Genomic DNA, 14,387 nt, shown 5'->3' with positions numbered 1-14,387 from the left:
GTCCTGTCCTGTCCTGTCCTCAGAGGCACCCCTGTCCTGTCCTCAGAGGCACCCCTGTCCTGTCCTGTCCTGTCCTCACAGGCACCCCTGTCCTGTCCTGTCTTCACAGGCACCCCTGTCCTGTCCTGTCTTCACAGGCACCCCTGTCCTGTCCTATCCTCAGAGGCACCCCTGTCCCTGTCCTGTCTTCAGAGGCACCCCTGTCCTGTCCTCAGAGGCACCCCTGTCCTGTCCTGTCTTCAGAGGCACCCCTGTCCTGTCCTGTCCTCAGAGGCACCCCTGTCCCTGTCCTGTCCTCAGAGGCATCCTTGTCCCTGTCCTGTCCTCAGAGGCACCCCTGTCCCTGTCCTGTCCTGTCCTCAGAGGCACCCCTGTCCTGTCCTGTCCTCAGAGGCACCCCTGTCCTGTCCTGTCTTCAGAGGCACCCCTGTCCTGTCCTGTCTTCACAGGCACCCCTGTCCTGTCCTATCCTCAGAGGCACCCCTGTCCTGTCCCATCCTCAGAGGTGCACCTGCCAGAGCCCTGCTGAGATACCTGTTCCTCAGAAGCTCGCTGCATCCCTGCCACATAGTTACTTTCCTCTCAAATTTCAATTAGGAAAATGCTCTCTTTTTTGGTTGTTATGCAATAGATTAATTCTTAAAAATTAATACAAATAAAAGTAAAATTTATTCAGGAGGCTATCTGTTTAAAAAAATAACTCAGTGCTGTAGCTATTTATAGGCTAATTACAGATATGCTCATGTACACACAAAGTATTTATTTTATACACATTCATTTAAAATCTTGCTTTGCGATGGTGGTTCACGTGTGCTAAGCATTACTTCTAACGCATTTTAATAGCGATAATGACAACTACCCAGAAACTCCCCAGGTCTGACTGGAATCTCAGCCACCAGCAAGCGCTGTTCAGAGATGCTACGTGAGCAGTGGTGTCTCCAGACAGAGAAAGGATCCACATACCTGTCACATGTGTCCGTCGGCCCTGCAGAGCCCCGGCTCAGGCTGCACAACTCACCCGCACTAAGTCTGTGTCTCCTGGAAAATACTCATATTGTGCCAGTTTAAAAAGCAGAATTTGTTTTCTTTAAAAAAAAAGAAAAAAAGGCCAGAGTCCAGTCTCACTGCTGTGAGAAAGGAGCCACCTGAGGCTGAAACAGTGCCCGGTTCCTCCTTAACACCTGTATTAGTTAGTTAATAAGAAACCTTTACCTGTGAGTGTCCTGCGGAGTGCTGAGCATCCAGGAAAAGAGCCGTGAAGGGGACATTGAGGGGACATTTGTACGGAGGCCACTGAGGGGGTGACAGAGTATAGGCATGAGTGTGACTGCGAGCCGGACACAGCCGGGCTGCCCCGGTCTCCTCCAGCCCTCGGGTGCCATGGTTCTCAGTCTTCTGTGTGTAAAGTATCACACAGAGTGCTGCACACATTAACACTGCACACATTCACTTAGCACACTGCACACATTTATATAGCACACTGCACACATTCACACACCACGCATTCACACAGCACACTGCACACATGTACATAGCACACTGCACACACATAGCATGCTGCACACAATCACACACCACTCATTCACACAGCACACTGCACACAATCACTTAGCACACTGCACACATTCACTTAGCACACTACACACATGTATATAGCACGCTGCACACACATAGCACGCTGCACACATTCACACACCACGCATTCACACAGCACACTGCACACATGTACATAGCACACTGCACACATTCACTTAGCACACTACACACATGTATATAGCACGCTGCACACACATAGCATGCTGCACGCAATCACACACCACGCATTCACACAGCACACTGCACACATGTACATAGCACACTGCACACATTCACTTAGCACACTGCACACACGTATATAGCACACTGCACACATTCACTTAGCACACTGCACACATGTATATAGCACGCTGCACACACATAGCACGCTGCACACATTCACACACCACGCATTCACACAGCACACTGCACACACTCACTTAGCACGCTGCACACATGTATATAGCACGCTGCACACACATAGCATGCTGCACACATTCACACACCATGCATTCACACAGCACACTGCACACATGTATATAGCATGCTGCACACACATAGCACACTGCACACATTCACTTAGCACACTGCACGCATTCACACAGCACACTGCACACACTTAGCACACTGCACACACCTAGCACACTGCACATATTTATATAGCACACTGCACACATTCACTTAGCACACTGCACACACTTAGCACACTGCACACACATAGCACACTGCACGCATTTATATAGCACACTGCACACATTCACTTAGCACACTGCACACACATAGCACACTGCACACATTCACACAGTACGCTGCACACACTTAGCACACTGCACACATTTATATAGCACGCTGCATGATGCACTCTTCCATAACATTGTCAATAAGGTTAAACAGCTCAGGTCTCCTAAGTGTCAAGAAGGCAGCATGCATGTGCTAGCAGGTGTGAGCTCCCCCCGCCCCAGGGCTCATCATTCACACAGAACTTTGCAAAATGTTTTAAGCGCAGGTCTGGCCCACAGAATTTAGAGCCAACTATAATTATGTCACCTGTGAGAAAGCCAGGGCCGCCTTCTCACACCAGTGAGACGGAGGCACCATGTGACTCCTGACATACTCAATGTCTTGGCGCTCAGCGTCTGCTCTGTGTCCGCCAGCTGCAGAAACAGTGTCGAGTCCTCCCTCCGCTCTGGGCACTCATCCCCAGGGCCGTTGCGGCTTGCTCTCCCTGCCCAAGGGACTGAGAAGCGACCTCTCTGATGGTGGGCGTGGCAAGCAGTTCCTGATGAAACATTCATGGCATATTAGAGACAAATCTCTCTAGAGGAATTATATCAAATCATTGTTACTTTTACTGATGCTGTAATATGGAGGAATTTATCACAGCAAATAAAACAGAATGTCCCAGCAGAAGGATGCCTCTGGGACTGATGACTCTACCCCCAGCTGATTGGAAGCCTGAGCTCGCTCCTTCCCACACACTCAGAGAAGCCAGTGTCCCTGCCCTGAGCAGTCAGCAGTCTACAGGTACTTTCTCTTGAGGGCTTATTCCAGGGTGCCAGGCCTGGCACAGGCAGGTTTATGCATTTTCTTACCCAATCCTTAAAGTGACTCTGTGACATTTATCCCGTTCTGTAGAAAGGAAGGGCCACTGAGCTGGGTAACCTACTCAGAGACCTAGAAGTAGTAATAGGTAAGAACAGGAGCCAAGCTCACCCTCCCCAACCTGACGGCGCCCACCTGCTCCGCACGGCTATCTCCGCCGCCATCGGATTGATGAACCGCCCAGATTCTATATCAGAAAAGCAAAAGGCAGCCTTTTGTGAGTGCAGTTCATCTGTTGGCTTCCCTTTTCAGTTCTGACTGAATTGTCTGCATGAACAAAAAGTTGGCTCTTTTTTTTTTTATAAAATCATAAAGTAGCCTTTATGACAAGCATAACTACTTTGTCATTTTTACCCTAAGTCTTAAGCATATTTAGAAGAGAATGGCTCGTGGGTTTTTTTGCCAACTTTGCAATAAAATTTCTGCTTGCTGCTCCGTTTAAAATCAAATAACTGATTTTACTTGCCTTATACTATGTGTGTGGCTGCCATTAAAGTAAAGCATAATGATAGAGTATGTGTGTTTCTCTGATGTAGTTTGGACACATCATCAAACCTTTTAAGCAGAGAAAGTCCCAATAATGGCTGGATATTATAGAATGTTCTTGGAGTACTTTGTTGATTCCATGTAATTAGCCTCAAAACTCAGTTCACTCGTCATTAGATACTGAAAAGATACGTCAACCAAGGAGGGACACTGCCATTCTCTGCCTCCCCGACAGCTTGTTCTCTATAAGAACCAGTTTCTGACAGTGGTTTTTAAATTTCTGGGGTCAAAAAATAGTAGCTTGAACTTAAGCTTTTACCTCCTGTCCCACCCACTCCCCCGTAAGTGACAGTATGAAATTTTTTTTAAGGCAAAAGCCGTAAGGAAAAAAAAAAGCAGACAGCAGCAACCAGATTTGGTAAAGAAGATGGAGAAGGATAAATTTACCCAAGAAGTGAAGGAGAAGCCTGATTCATGCCTGTACTCCCCGTGACGAGTGTCTTCCGTCTCAGATGTAAACTCCTTAAGGGAGAAAGAGAGGGATCTTGGAAATAGGAAGATGGCCCCCTGCTTGTCTACAGCCTTAGAGGTTCAGGCCTCTCTGCACAGCCCTGTGTGTTAGCCCCAAGGTCACTGTGCTGTTCCCTGTGTTGCAAAGATGATGGGAGGCGGCCTTGCTGTGTTTTGTTGCCTGTTTTCAGTGTCACAGGCCATGTCAGTGGGACATGGACATTTTAAAGGCCAAAGGGAATATTGAGCACTGTGCTGTCACTAGCTGGGAAAATGCTGTGTGAGTTCATTGGCAGGTGCTAGAAAAGTGGTTCTTGTGCTAATAACACAGTTTTTATTTTCATCCCCGATGCCCAGAACAATTTGTAGTTTTGAAATACGACGTGACTAAAAATCCTGGATGTGCAAATATCTCTAGAGGAATTATATCAAATCACTGACTGAAGGTTTAAATTATGAATTAATTATATAGAATAGACTGTTTTGCATTCTTTGCTAGAAGCTAAGAATAATGATCGAATGAAGTCCCATTAACATTTACTGTGGGCTAATTTAGACAGCGAGTACGGTATTGGTATCTGTGTTTGCATTTCCTTTAAATGTTGTGTTAAGATATTAAGCCATCTGTTCATGTGTACAAATGTTTTCGTGGGATTCAGATGGGATTATGGAGTATGATATGGCTGTATGATTTTTATGGGGCGATCAGAGTGTTTACAATAAAATCTTTCTTTAGGGGCTTTTAATGATCTCTAAAAGGAAATCACCCCAGGCTTCAGGTTGGCAAAACATCTCTCCTCAGACACAAATTACATTGTATAAATTTTGGTATGGTTAATTTTAAGAAGCAAACCCCTAAATTAAATGTAAACTTTGTGAGTCAAGATGACTTTTGTATAAATATGGACTGTAATTCATTTCCAGGGCTAATTATTTGTACACTCATTTCGAATTGGTTTTCGTTCTTATCGAATGGAAATATCCCTTAAAAAATAGATCAAGCCCCAAACTTGCCATTGTGCAGAATAGTTTTATCTATAAACTCACTAAAAATTACATGTACGTGTGTACAATATCAGTATATATAAAAATTTAGTGAAGTAGCAACAAAGTATTCACTGCAATCAATAAAAGAGTCGAATTCCTAAACATCCCATAGCTTTCCGAGTATGAATTTATGAGCAGAATTCAGAGATTTATAGTCCATCAAGCAAAAGGTTTCCTTCTGGGGAAAAAAATGGGATCAGTGTTTCTGATCTACCTTCCCACCCAGTACACTTAGTAACATGGCGTATTTCTGTCTGCTGTGGCAGGAGTGAAGGCCAGGATGGAGGAGGGACCACGTGTCAGAACTGCTAAGGGACCCCAGTTGGCTTTGATACCCTCCTACTGGGGGGCCCACCCACCAGGTCCCCTCTTGAGAACCACAGATTAAAACAGATTTAAACTTGACGGCCAGTTCTCCAGCTGCAGATTTAGCATGACTTGGCTTTAGTGTTTGTCTTGTTTGAGATGGGGTCTCCCTCTGTCACCCAGGCTGGAGTGCAGCAGTATCGTCATAGCTCACTGCAGCCTCCAGCTCCTGGGCTCAAGTGATCCTCCTACCTCAGCCTCCCAAGTAGCTGGGACTACTGCCAGCTAAATTTTTTTGTAGAGGCAGGTTTTCACTATTGCCCAAGCTGGTTTTAAATGCCTGACCTCAAGAGATCCTCCCATCTTGGCCTCCCCTGTGCTATCTATGATTATTCACATGAGCCACTGCCTCCAGCCTGGTTTTTAAGTTTATAAATATTTTTTTTTTTTTTTTTTGAGACAGAGCCTCAAGCTGTCCCCCTGGGTAGAGTGCCGTGGCATTACAGCTCATAGCAACCTCCAACTCCTGGGCTCAAGCGAGTCTCCTGCCTCTGCCTCCCAAGTAGCTGGGACCACAGGCGCCCGCCACAACGCCCGGCTATTTTTTGGTTGCAGCCATCATTGTTGTTTGGCAGGTCCGGGCTGGGGATTCGAACCCACCACCTTAGGTGTACGTGGCTGGCGCCTTAGCCGGTTGAGCTATAGGCGCCGAGCCAGTTTATAAATATTTTAACACAAACAGATGGGTGTGGTGGCTCAGCCTGTAATCCAGCACTCTGGGAGGCCGAGGCAGGGGGATTCCTTGAGCTCAGGAGTTGGAGTCCAGCCTAAGCAAGAGTGAGACCCTGACTCTACTAAAAATAGAAAAATTAGCCGAGTATTGTGATAGGCACCTATAGTCCCAGCTACTTTGGAGGCTGAGGTAGGAGGATTGCTTGAGCTCAAGAGTTTGAGGTTGCTGTGAGCTATGATGCCAGGGTGGAGACAGAGTGAGACCCTGTCTCCAAAAAAAAAGTTTTAACAAACACATTTCTGTAGATATAATGTACATATTCTTTAATTTAGTTGCTGATTATCTTGCTTTGTATACAAACTCTACTTGCATTAACAGTTATGGGCTCTATGGTAGCGGGTAAATCACATGTATAAGATGTGATTATTCTCTCTTTGTTATTACAGCACCATCCAGCAGAAAACCAGGGGACCCCCTCGTCATTTCAGACATCAAGAAAGGAAGTGTGGCACACAGGTAGGGAGAAGGGGTTTCCTGAACTGACGTGTAGATGACCCCTCCACACCCAGGGCAGCCCTCGCTGGCGGGTCACTGATATCATCTTCCGGGCGGCCACTGTTAACTGACCACGCTCTGCAGCCCTGGTGGCCACAGCCACCCAGTTCTCTCCCCTCATCTCGATTTATTTCTGCACCCAGTGCAGACAGCAATCAGCTGAAAGCTTTTTTATAGGGTCTTTCCAGAATCCAGCATCTTCACTGGGCATCTTCCAGCCTTCATTTTCCAGCTAAAAAACGGAAAGTACCCAAATCATGAGAGATGCTCCTTGTGGGGATCGAAGCTTGTGAAGCATCTTACTGTACCGGAATTGCTCCCTGGGCAAGCAAGATCCTTGAGCCTTAAGCAACGTTCATGTCCCTATTTGGCCCATATACCACTAAAACTGGGGAGGTTCTGAGACTTTTTATTTCATAGATAAAAATACTTTTATATGATTGAGGGTACTGATATCAGACCATTAACTTTCTCTTTTATTTTCCAGCTAAAGACTTAAAAAATTCATTTTATTAAAGAAATATTTTAATGCTCAGAAAGTAGGAAGGGCATGGTATGTGTTTAGCTTGTAGGCATAGGCTCAGCAGCTGTGACAAAGAGATGTGTACAGCAAGAGACCAGACAGGACAGAAGTTTGCCTTTCACCTAACAGTGGGGACAGACGGTCTTGGCCAAGGGACTGGGTGTGCCAGAAGCCTTCTCACCATGACCATTCCCCACCCATGATGGGAGGTACAGAGAGAGGGCTGAGAGAGTCTAGGGTACCGGTTGTCAGGGGTCACTCAGGAAAAGGGAAGGAGAGCGGTTGCTGGGATGCAGCTTCACTCTCTGTCATAGCACTGACATGTAAGGACAGCCCCGCAAAGGTGTGCTTTCACATCTGTGCACACAGAAGTGCACACACACCACATTCTCATCTGTGCACACACAAGTGCACAAACATACCACATTCTCATCAGTGCACACACAAGTGCACACATACCACATTCTCATCTGTGCACACACAAGTGCACAAACATACCACATTCTCATCTGTGCACACATCACATTCTCATCAGTGCACACACAAGTACACACATACACCACATTCCCATCTGTGCACACTCAAGTGCACACACACCATGAATGTGGTTTAATTGCATTATGGACCTTTAAAACTGTCTACAGACCTGCACTGGTCCACAGCCAGGATGAGGTTCTCAGTGGCCACTTTCCAAATAGGTCAGGTGGCATGGGTTCATCTGGCCTTTTGTTCTCTACTCCAGCCACAGTGAATCTCCAGGAACAGGTGGAAATGGCAGAGACTCCAAGTCTCAGGCCTCCACCTACCTTCCCTTCCCTCACTCCTCAGCCCGCTTCAAGTGTCTGGACTGTCAAAAGTGGTGCAAAAACATGGAGACTCCAGCCTGGCATGTCCCTCCTGGGGTCCTGAGGCTTCCTGAGTGAGGTGTATATGCAAGTCCTGGTTTCTTTAGGGTTTTTTTTTTTTTTTTCAGGTTAATGTGAGGTTACAAACATCCAGGTGACAATATTTGAATTTGTTAGGTAGAGTCCCTCTTGTAGTTGTGTTCTGCACCCACAAGGTGACATACACCCCTACATGGTGCCCATTCAGTGAGAGCACTTACCCCTTCTCCCTCTCCCCCTCCTTGGTCCCCCCTAGCTTGAATTGAATTGAATTTTTCTCCTTTGTGTGCATACATCAGATCATCTACTGGCTTCATATTAGTATTGAGTACATTGGATATTTGCTTTTATTTTCTTGTGATTCATTACTAAGAAGAATGTATTTCAACTCCATCCAGGTTAATACAAAAGCTGTGAAGTCTCCATCTTTTTATGGCTGAATACTATTCCACAGTGTACACATACCACAGCTTGTTAATCCATTCCTGGGTTGGTGGGCATTTAGGTTGTTTCCACATCTTGGTGATTGTAAATTGAGCTGCTGTAAACAATCTAGTGCAAATGTCCTTATATAAGATGATTTTTTTTCCTCTGGGTAGATGCCTAGTAGTGGGATTTCATGGTCAATGGGAGGTCTAATTTGAGTTCTTTCAGGAGTCTCCATACTTCTTTCCATGGAGGCCCACCTGTATTAGTTTGCAGTCCCACCAGCAGTAAAAAAGTGTTCTCCTCTCCACATCCACACCAGCATCTGTAGCTTTGGGATTTTGTGATGTGGGCCATTTCCTTAGGGTGGACCTGATTTGCATTTCTCAGATGCTTAGGGACAATGAGCATTTTTCATGTTTGTTAGCCATTCATTTGTCTTTAAAGAATGTTCTATTCATGTCTCTTGCCCAGTGATAGATGAGATTATTTGCTCTTTTTTTATTGATTAATTTGAGTTTTCTGTAGATCCTAGTTGCCAAACCTTTATCAGATTCGTAAAATACAAATATCTTTTCCCATTCTGAAGATTGTCTATTTGCTTTGGTAGTTGTCCCCTTAGCTGTGCAGAAACTTTTCAGTTAAGTTCCATTTATTTATTTTTGTTGTTGTGGCAATTACCCCAGAAATCTTCATAAAATCTTTTCCCAGGCCAATATCTTCAAGAATTTTTCCCATATTTTCTTCTAGGATTTTTATCACTTAGATAAAATCCCTAGATTTTAATCTTTTATCAATCTTGAATCAATTTGTATGAGTGGTGAAAGGTGGGAGTCCAGTTTCAGTCTTTTACCTGTGGTTATCCAGTTCTCCCAGCACCATTTATTAAATAGGGAATCTTTTCCCCAGTATATGCTTTTGTTTATCAAAAATCAGATGACAGTAAGAGACTGATTTCACCTCTTGGTTTTCTATTCAGTTCCAAATGTCTGTGTCTCTATTTTTGTGCCAATACCATGCTGTTCTGATCTCTGAGGACTTAGTAATGCAGCCTAAAGTCTGGTAGAATGGTGCTTCCAGCTTTGTTTTCAGTACTAAGAATTGACTTGGCTATACAGGGTTTTTTTCTGGTTTCGTATGATATGAAGAACTATTTTTCCCTTTCTTAAAAGTAAGATGTTGGTATGTTAATGAGGATTGCATTGAATCTATAGATTGGTTTGAGTGGTGTAGACATTTTAATAATGTTGATTCTTCCTAGCCAAGAATACGATATGTTCTTCCATTTGATAATATCTTCTGCTATTACTTTTCTTAGGGTTTCATAATTCTCTTTGTAGAGGTCTTTCACCTCTTTTGTTAGATATATTCCTAGATATTTCATTTTCTTTGAAGCTACTGTGAAGGGAACTGTGTCTTTGATTAACCTCTCAACTTGGCTGTTATTGGTGTATACAAAGGTTACTGATTTGTAGACACTGATTTTATATCCTGAGACATTACTATATTTCCTGATTACTTCCAGAAGTTTTGTGGTTGAGTCTCTGGGGTTCTCTAATTATAAGATCATGTAATCAGCAAAGAACAAGAGTTTGACTCCTCTGCTCCCATTTGGATGCCCTTTATTTCCTTCTCTTGCCTCATTGTATTGGCTAATTTCCAGCACTGTGTTGAATAGTAGAAGAGATAGAGAACAATCTTGTCTGGTTTCAGTTCTAAGTGGAAAAGCTTTCAGTTTTACTCCATTCAATATTGTGGGTTTGTTGTAGATGGCTTTGGTCAGATTAAAAAATGTGCCAGCTATGCATATTAAGTGTTCTTGGTAGAAAGGGTTGCTGAATTTTATCAAACGCTTTCTCTGCATGTATTGAGAGGCTCGTATCCTCTTTGTTTTTGCTTCTGTTGATATGGTGAATTACATTTATGAATTTTCATGTGTTAAGCCAGGCTTTTATCCCTGAGGTGAAGCCTGCTTGATACAATGTATAATTTTTTTAATGTGTAACTGTGATCTATTAGCTAGAATTTTATTGAGAATTTTTGCATCTATATTCATTAGTGAAATTGGTCTGAAGTTCTCTTTTTTAGTTGGATATTTTCCTGGTTTTGGTATCAGGGTGATGTTTGATTCATAGAATGTGTTGGGGAAGATTCCTTCCTTCTCAATGTTTTGGAATAGTTTCTGCAGTATGGGTACAAGCTCTTCTTTGAAAGTTTTTAGAATTCCAGTGTGAATTCTGGTCCATCTGGTCCAGGCTTTTTTTGTTGGAAGATTTGTTATTGTTTCTTCCATCTCAGTGCTTAATTCTGGTCTGCTCAAAAGATCTATTTCTTCCTGGTTAAGTCCAGGGAAAAGTACAATTCCAGGTATTGGTCTATTTCCTCCACATTGTCAAATTTCTGGGGATAGAGTTTCTTGTAGTATTCAGAGATAATCTCTTGTATCTCAGTAATATCTGTTATATCCCTTTTTTCATTTCTGATTGAGATTATTAGAGATTTTACTTTTCTATTTCTAGTTAATCTGGCCAAAGGTTTATTGGTTTTATTTATTTTTTCAAAGAACCAACTTTTTGTTTCATTAATTTTTTGTTTTCAGTTTCATTTATACAAGTCCTGGTTTAATTGAAAGGAACACATGAAACAACATTTCCAATACTCTGCAGTATAATGTCCCAGCAGCCATCCCAAATAAGACTAGAAAAGGGGTGGGTGAGGTGGGGGTATCAGTAGGACAATTTAGAAACAGTGGGAGAGCCTCTCTTCCTCAGGCTACCTTGTACTCAAGTCTCTTTGAATTAGTTGACTGGTTAAGTGCTGCTCACCTACTTTGCATTTACCATCAGAACTGGAACCCTGGAACTTGGGGATAAATTACTTGCAATAGATAACATCCGGCTGGACAACTGTTCCATGGAAGATGCCGTTCAGATCCTCCAGCAGTGTGAAGACCTGGTGAAGCTCAAAATCCGCAAAGATGAAGATAATTCAGGTATTGACAGCATCCTCCATTACGGCTGATTATTCTAACTGCCCATCTGTCACCAAAGATATTAGCTCTTGATGTTCTGCATACAACAGCTGGCTGGTGACAATTGCAGCAGTGTGTAAAGTAGTTAAAGGTCTTTAAATTGTGCATTAAGAGTGTAGCACAAATTTTAAGTAATGGTGCTTTTAAATGATATAATGAAGTTATTTTCATTATAGAAACATGCTCATAATCCATTAAAATAATTTTTAAAAATGAAAACTAAGTCATCACCCAACACCACCATAATGCACTGGAAGGAATTGTTTAATAGCCTCTGCTAACAGTTATATTACACAGTTATAACCCTAGAGAATGTTATGTTTTTTATTTTACTTTATATATTTATAAACATTTTATCATTCAAAAAACCCTCAATATCTATGACTTTTCTTTACAGCCTGTAATTTATTTATCATGCTTCTCTAGGTAGGTTGCTTCTAATAGTTTTATTATTGTAAATAGTTAACTATCATAGTTATCTTTATGATAGATTTATTTATTCAATTTTTTTCTCTTTTGAATGATTTCCTTAGAAAATGTTCTTAAAAGTGGGATGGCTGAGTCAGAATAAAAAGGAAATTTTCATGATCCTTGTTAGTTTTACCTGAACAAGACTCTTGCTTTCTCAGACAGCTGTTTTGAGGGCATCTAACCATGTGTGAACACAGTGAGACTGTGTTCCTCAGACATCAGTGGGCCACAGATGCACCTGAGGAGTTTGTTTTGCCAGCTCCTGGGCACGGCCACAGCCTTTCTGGCAGGTGCTATGGCCATGGTCAGGGGCAGCCTGCAGAGCCCTGAGGGGCACCCTTTACTCTGGTGTGGTGAAAACTTGGAGCTAATGTTTGAGAGCCCATTAACTGGGAGAGTCGGGTGGTGTGAAGAGGCATAGAAATTTATAGATCATATCTCCAGATTATGAACATTTAATTTAAAATGTTGCCGGTCTTGTAGGCAGAGTCAAGTGTTCTAGTCCCATGATATATTCATAGATCATGAGTTCCAGGGTTGCTTTGTTTTATTTTTAGTATAGTGACAATTTAAAGAGATTAAAGCAATTTGAATGCTGGCTCCACCTAAATTTTTATTTTTTCAGTGTTTTAGATTTTTTCCTTTATGTGACTAACAGTAGATTTTCACCCAAAGACCACTTATTGGATATTTGCAAAGCACTTGATTTTGTTTTCATGGAACAACTATGCTCCTGCTTCACAGGTTGTGCAAAACGGATTGAATTAAATGGACATGATCACAAGCACAACTGGCATAAACAGTTGGGGATAAATACAGCTGAACACATGTGATTAAGTTTACAAATCTCTCAGGAGCAGGAAGCACAGGGCTAGAGAAAAAAACCTGTCATTTTGGAACATTCCACCTGCTGTCCAGATATTGCCTGATGGAGGATGGAGGGCCGCAGTGAATCCAATAAATGGGATAAGTGGAGATTGGTCTCAAGAGCTTCCACTGTGATTTTATCCCAACCAATAATGAATTATCAAAGTTCTGGAATCTCTCTTAATCAAATAGTCTAGATCTGGAGCTCATGGTCATGCCAGGCTATGTATGTATGATTCTATGTAAAAAACTCGGTAGTTATATGGATCAGCAAAATTGGTAGTGATGACTATCTGCAAATATATTTTATAAGCAGTGTTCAGAATTATGCATAGGTTTGTTTGTTTCTTAAGCAACTGCCTTTCTATGTCAGCATTTGCATTTCTCCCTGACAAGCCTGCTTTATCTCGACTCCTTTGGGGGATTGTTTCAAAAGAGGGATAAAGCCTCCAGCATCTGCCTGGTCTGTCCTGGTGCAGAGGCAGAGACTGGGGAGAAACCTATTTGTTTAATTTGTCCAGCTCAGCAGATTTCAGCCACTTTTCTTGCAAAGTGAAAAAACCATGCCAGGGCGGAAAACACCTAGTGTGAATGGCCCACTCTCAGAGCCGGCTGCACAGAGACCCATGTGGACCACACTCAGAGCTGGCTGTGTAGAGGCCCACGTGGCCCACACTCAGAGCAGGCTGCATATAAGCCCACATGGCCCACACTCAGAGTCGGCTGTGTAGACTGCATGCGTGGCCCACTCTGAGAGCCGGCTGTGTAGACAGCACATGTGGCCCACTCTCAGAGCTGCTGTGTAGAAAGCACGCATGGCCCACTCTCAGAGCCGGCTGTGTAGACAGCACATGTGGCCCACTCTCAGAGCTCCTATGTAGATAGCGCGTGTGGCCCACTCTGAGAGCCGGCTGTGTAGACAGCACATGTGGCCCACTCTCAGAGCTCCTATGTAGATAGCGCGTGTGGCCCACTCTCAGAGCCGGCTGTGTAGACAGCACGTGTGGCCCACTCTCAGAGCTGCTGTGTAGAAAGCACGCATGGCCCACTCTCAGAGCTGGCTCTGCAGACAGCACGCACGGCCCACTTTCAGAGCCGGCTATGTAGACAGCACGCATGGCCCACTCTCAGAGCCAGCTGTGTAGATGGCAGGAGCTTCAGAAGCAGCTGAGCACTGGACGAGCTGGATCTTATTGTCAACTGCTGATTTCCTTTGGCTCATTTTTGTTCACAGTATGGAAGGCAAGGGCTTGAAACATGAAGTGGTGCAGGGTCAGGGAGGGCGCAGCACAGTCTGGAAGGCAGGGGCGTGAAGTGTGGACGGTGCAGGGTCAGGGAGAGTGCGGCACAGTCTGGAAGGCAGGGGCGTGA

The 14,387-nt window shown here is 43.7% G+C and overlaps 1 protein-coding gene across 2 annotated transcripts in view; it reads left to right on the top strand.

The window, feature by feature from the left end:
• Positions 1-14,387, top strand: part of GRIP1 (glutamate receptor interacting protein 1) — a 270,568-nt gene that overhangs the window by 221,612 nt on the left and 34,569 nt on the right. For both annotated transcript variants that reach the window (XM_012810579.1, XM_012810580.1), the window contains 2 exons: positions 6,706-6,775; positions 11,494-11,639. In XM_012810579.1, the coding sequence (XP_012666033.1) occupies positions 6,706-6,775; positions 11,494-11,639 (216 nt within the window). The remainder of the gene's footprint in view (positions 1-6,705; positions 6,776-11,493; positions 11,640-14,387) is intronic.

The sequence above is a fragment of the Otolemur garnettii genome, unplaced genomic scaffold (assembly GCF_000181295.1).
Source record: "Otolemur garnettii isolate 467f Iridium unplaced genomic scaffold, OtoGar3 scaffold00138, whole genome shotgun sequence".
NCBI lineage: Eukaryota > Metazoa > Chordata > Mammalia > Primates > Galagidae > Otolemur > Otolemur garnettii.
The sequence above is the reverse complement of the archived record's forward strand: the minus strand, read 5'-3'. Positions and strand labels throughout refer to the sequence as shown.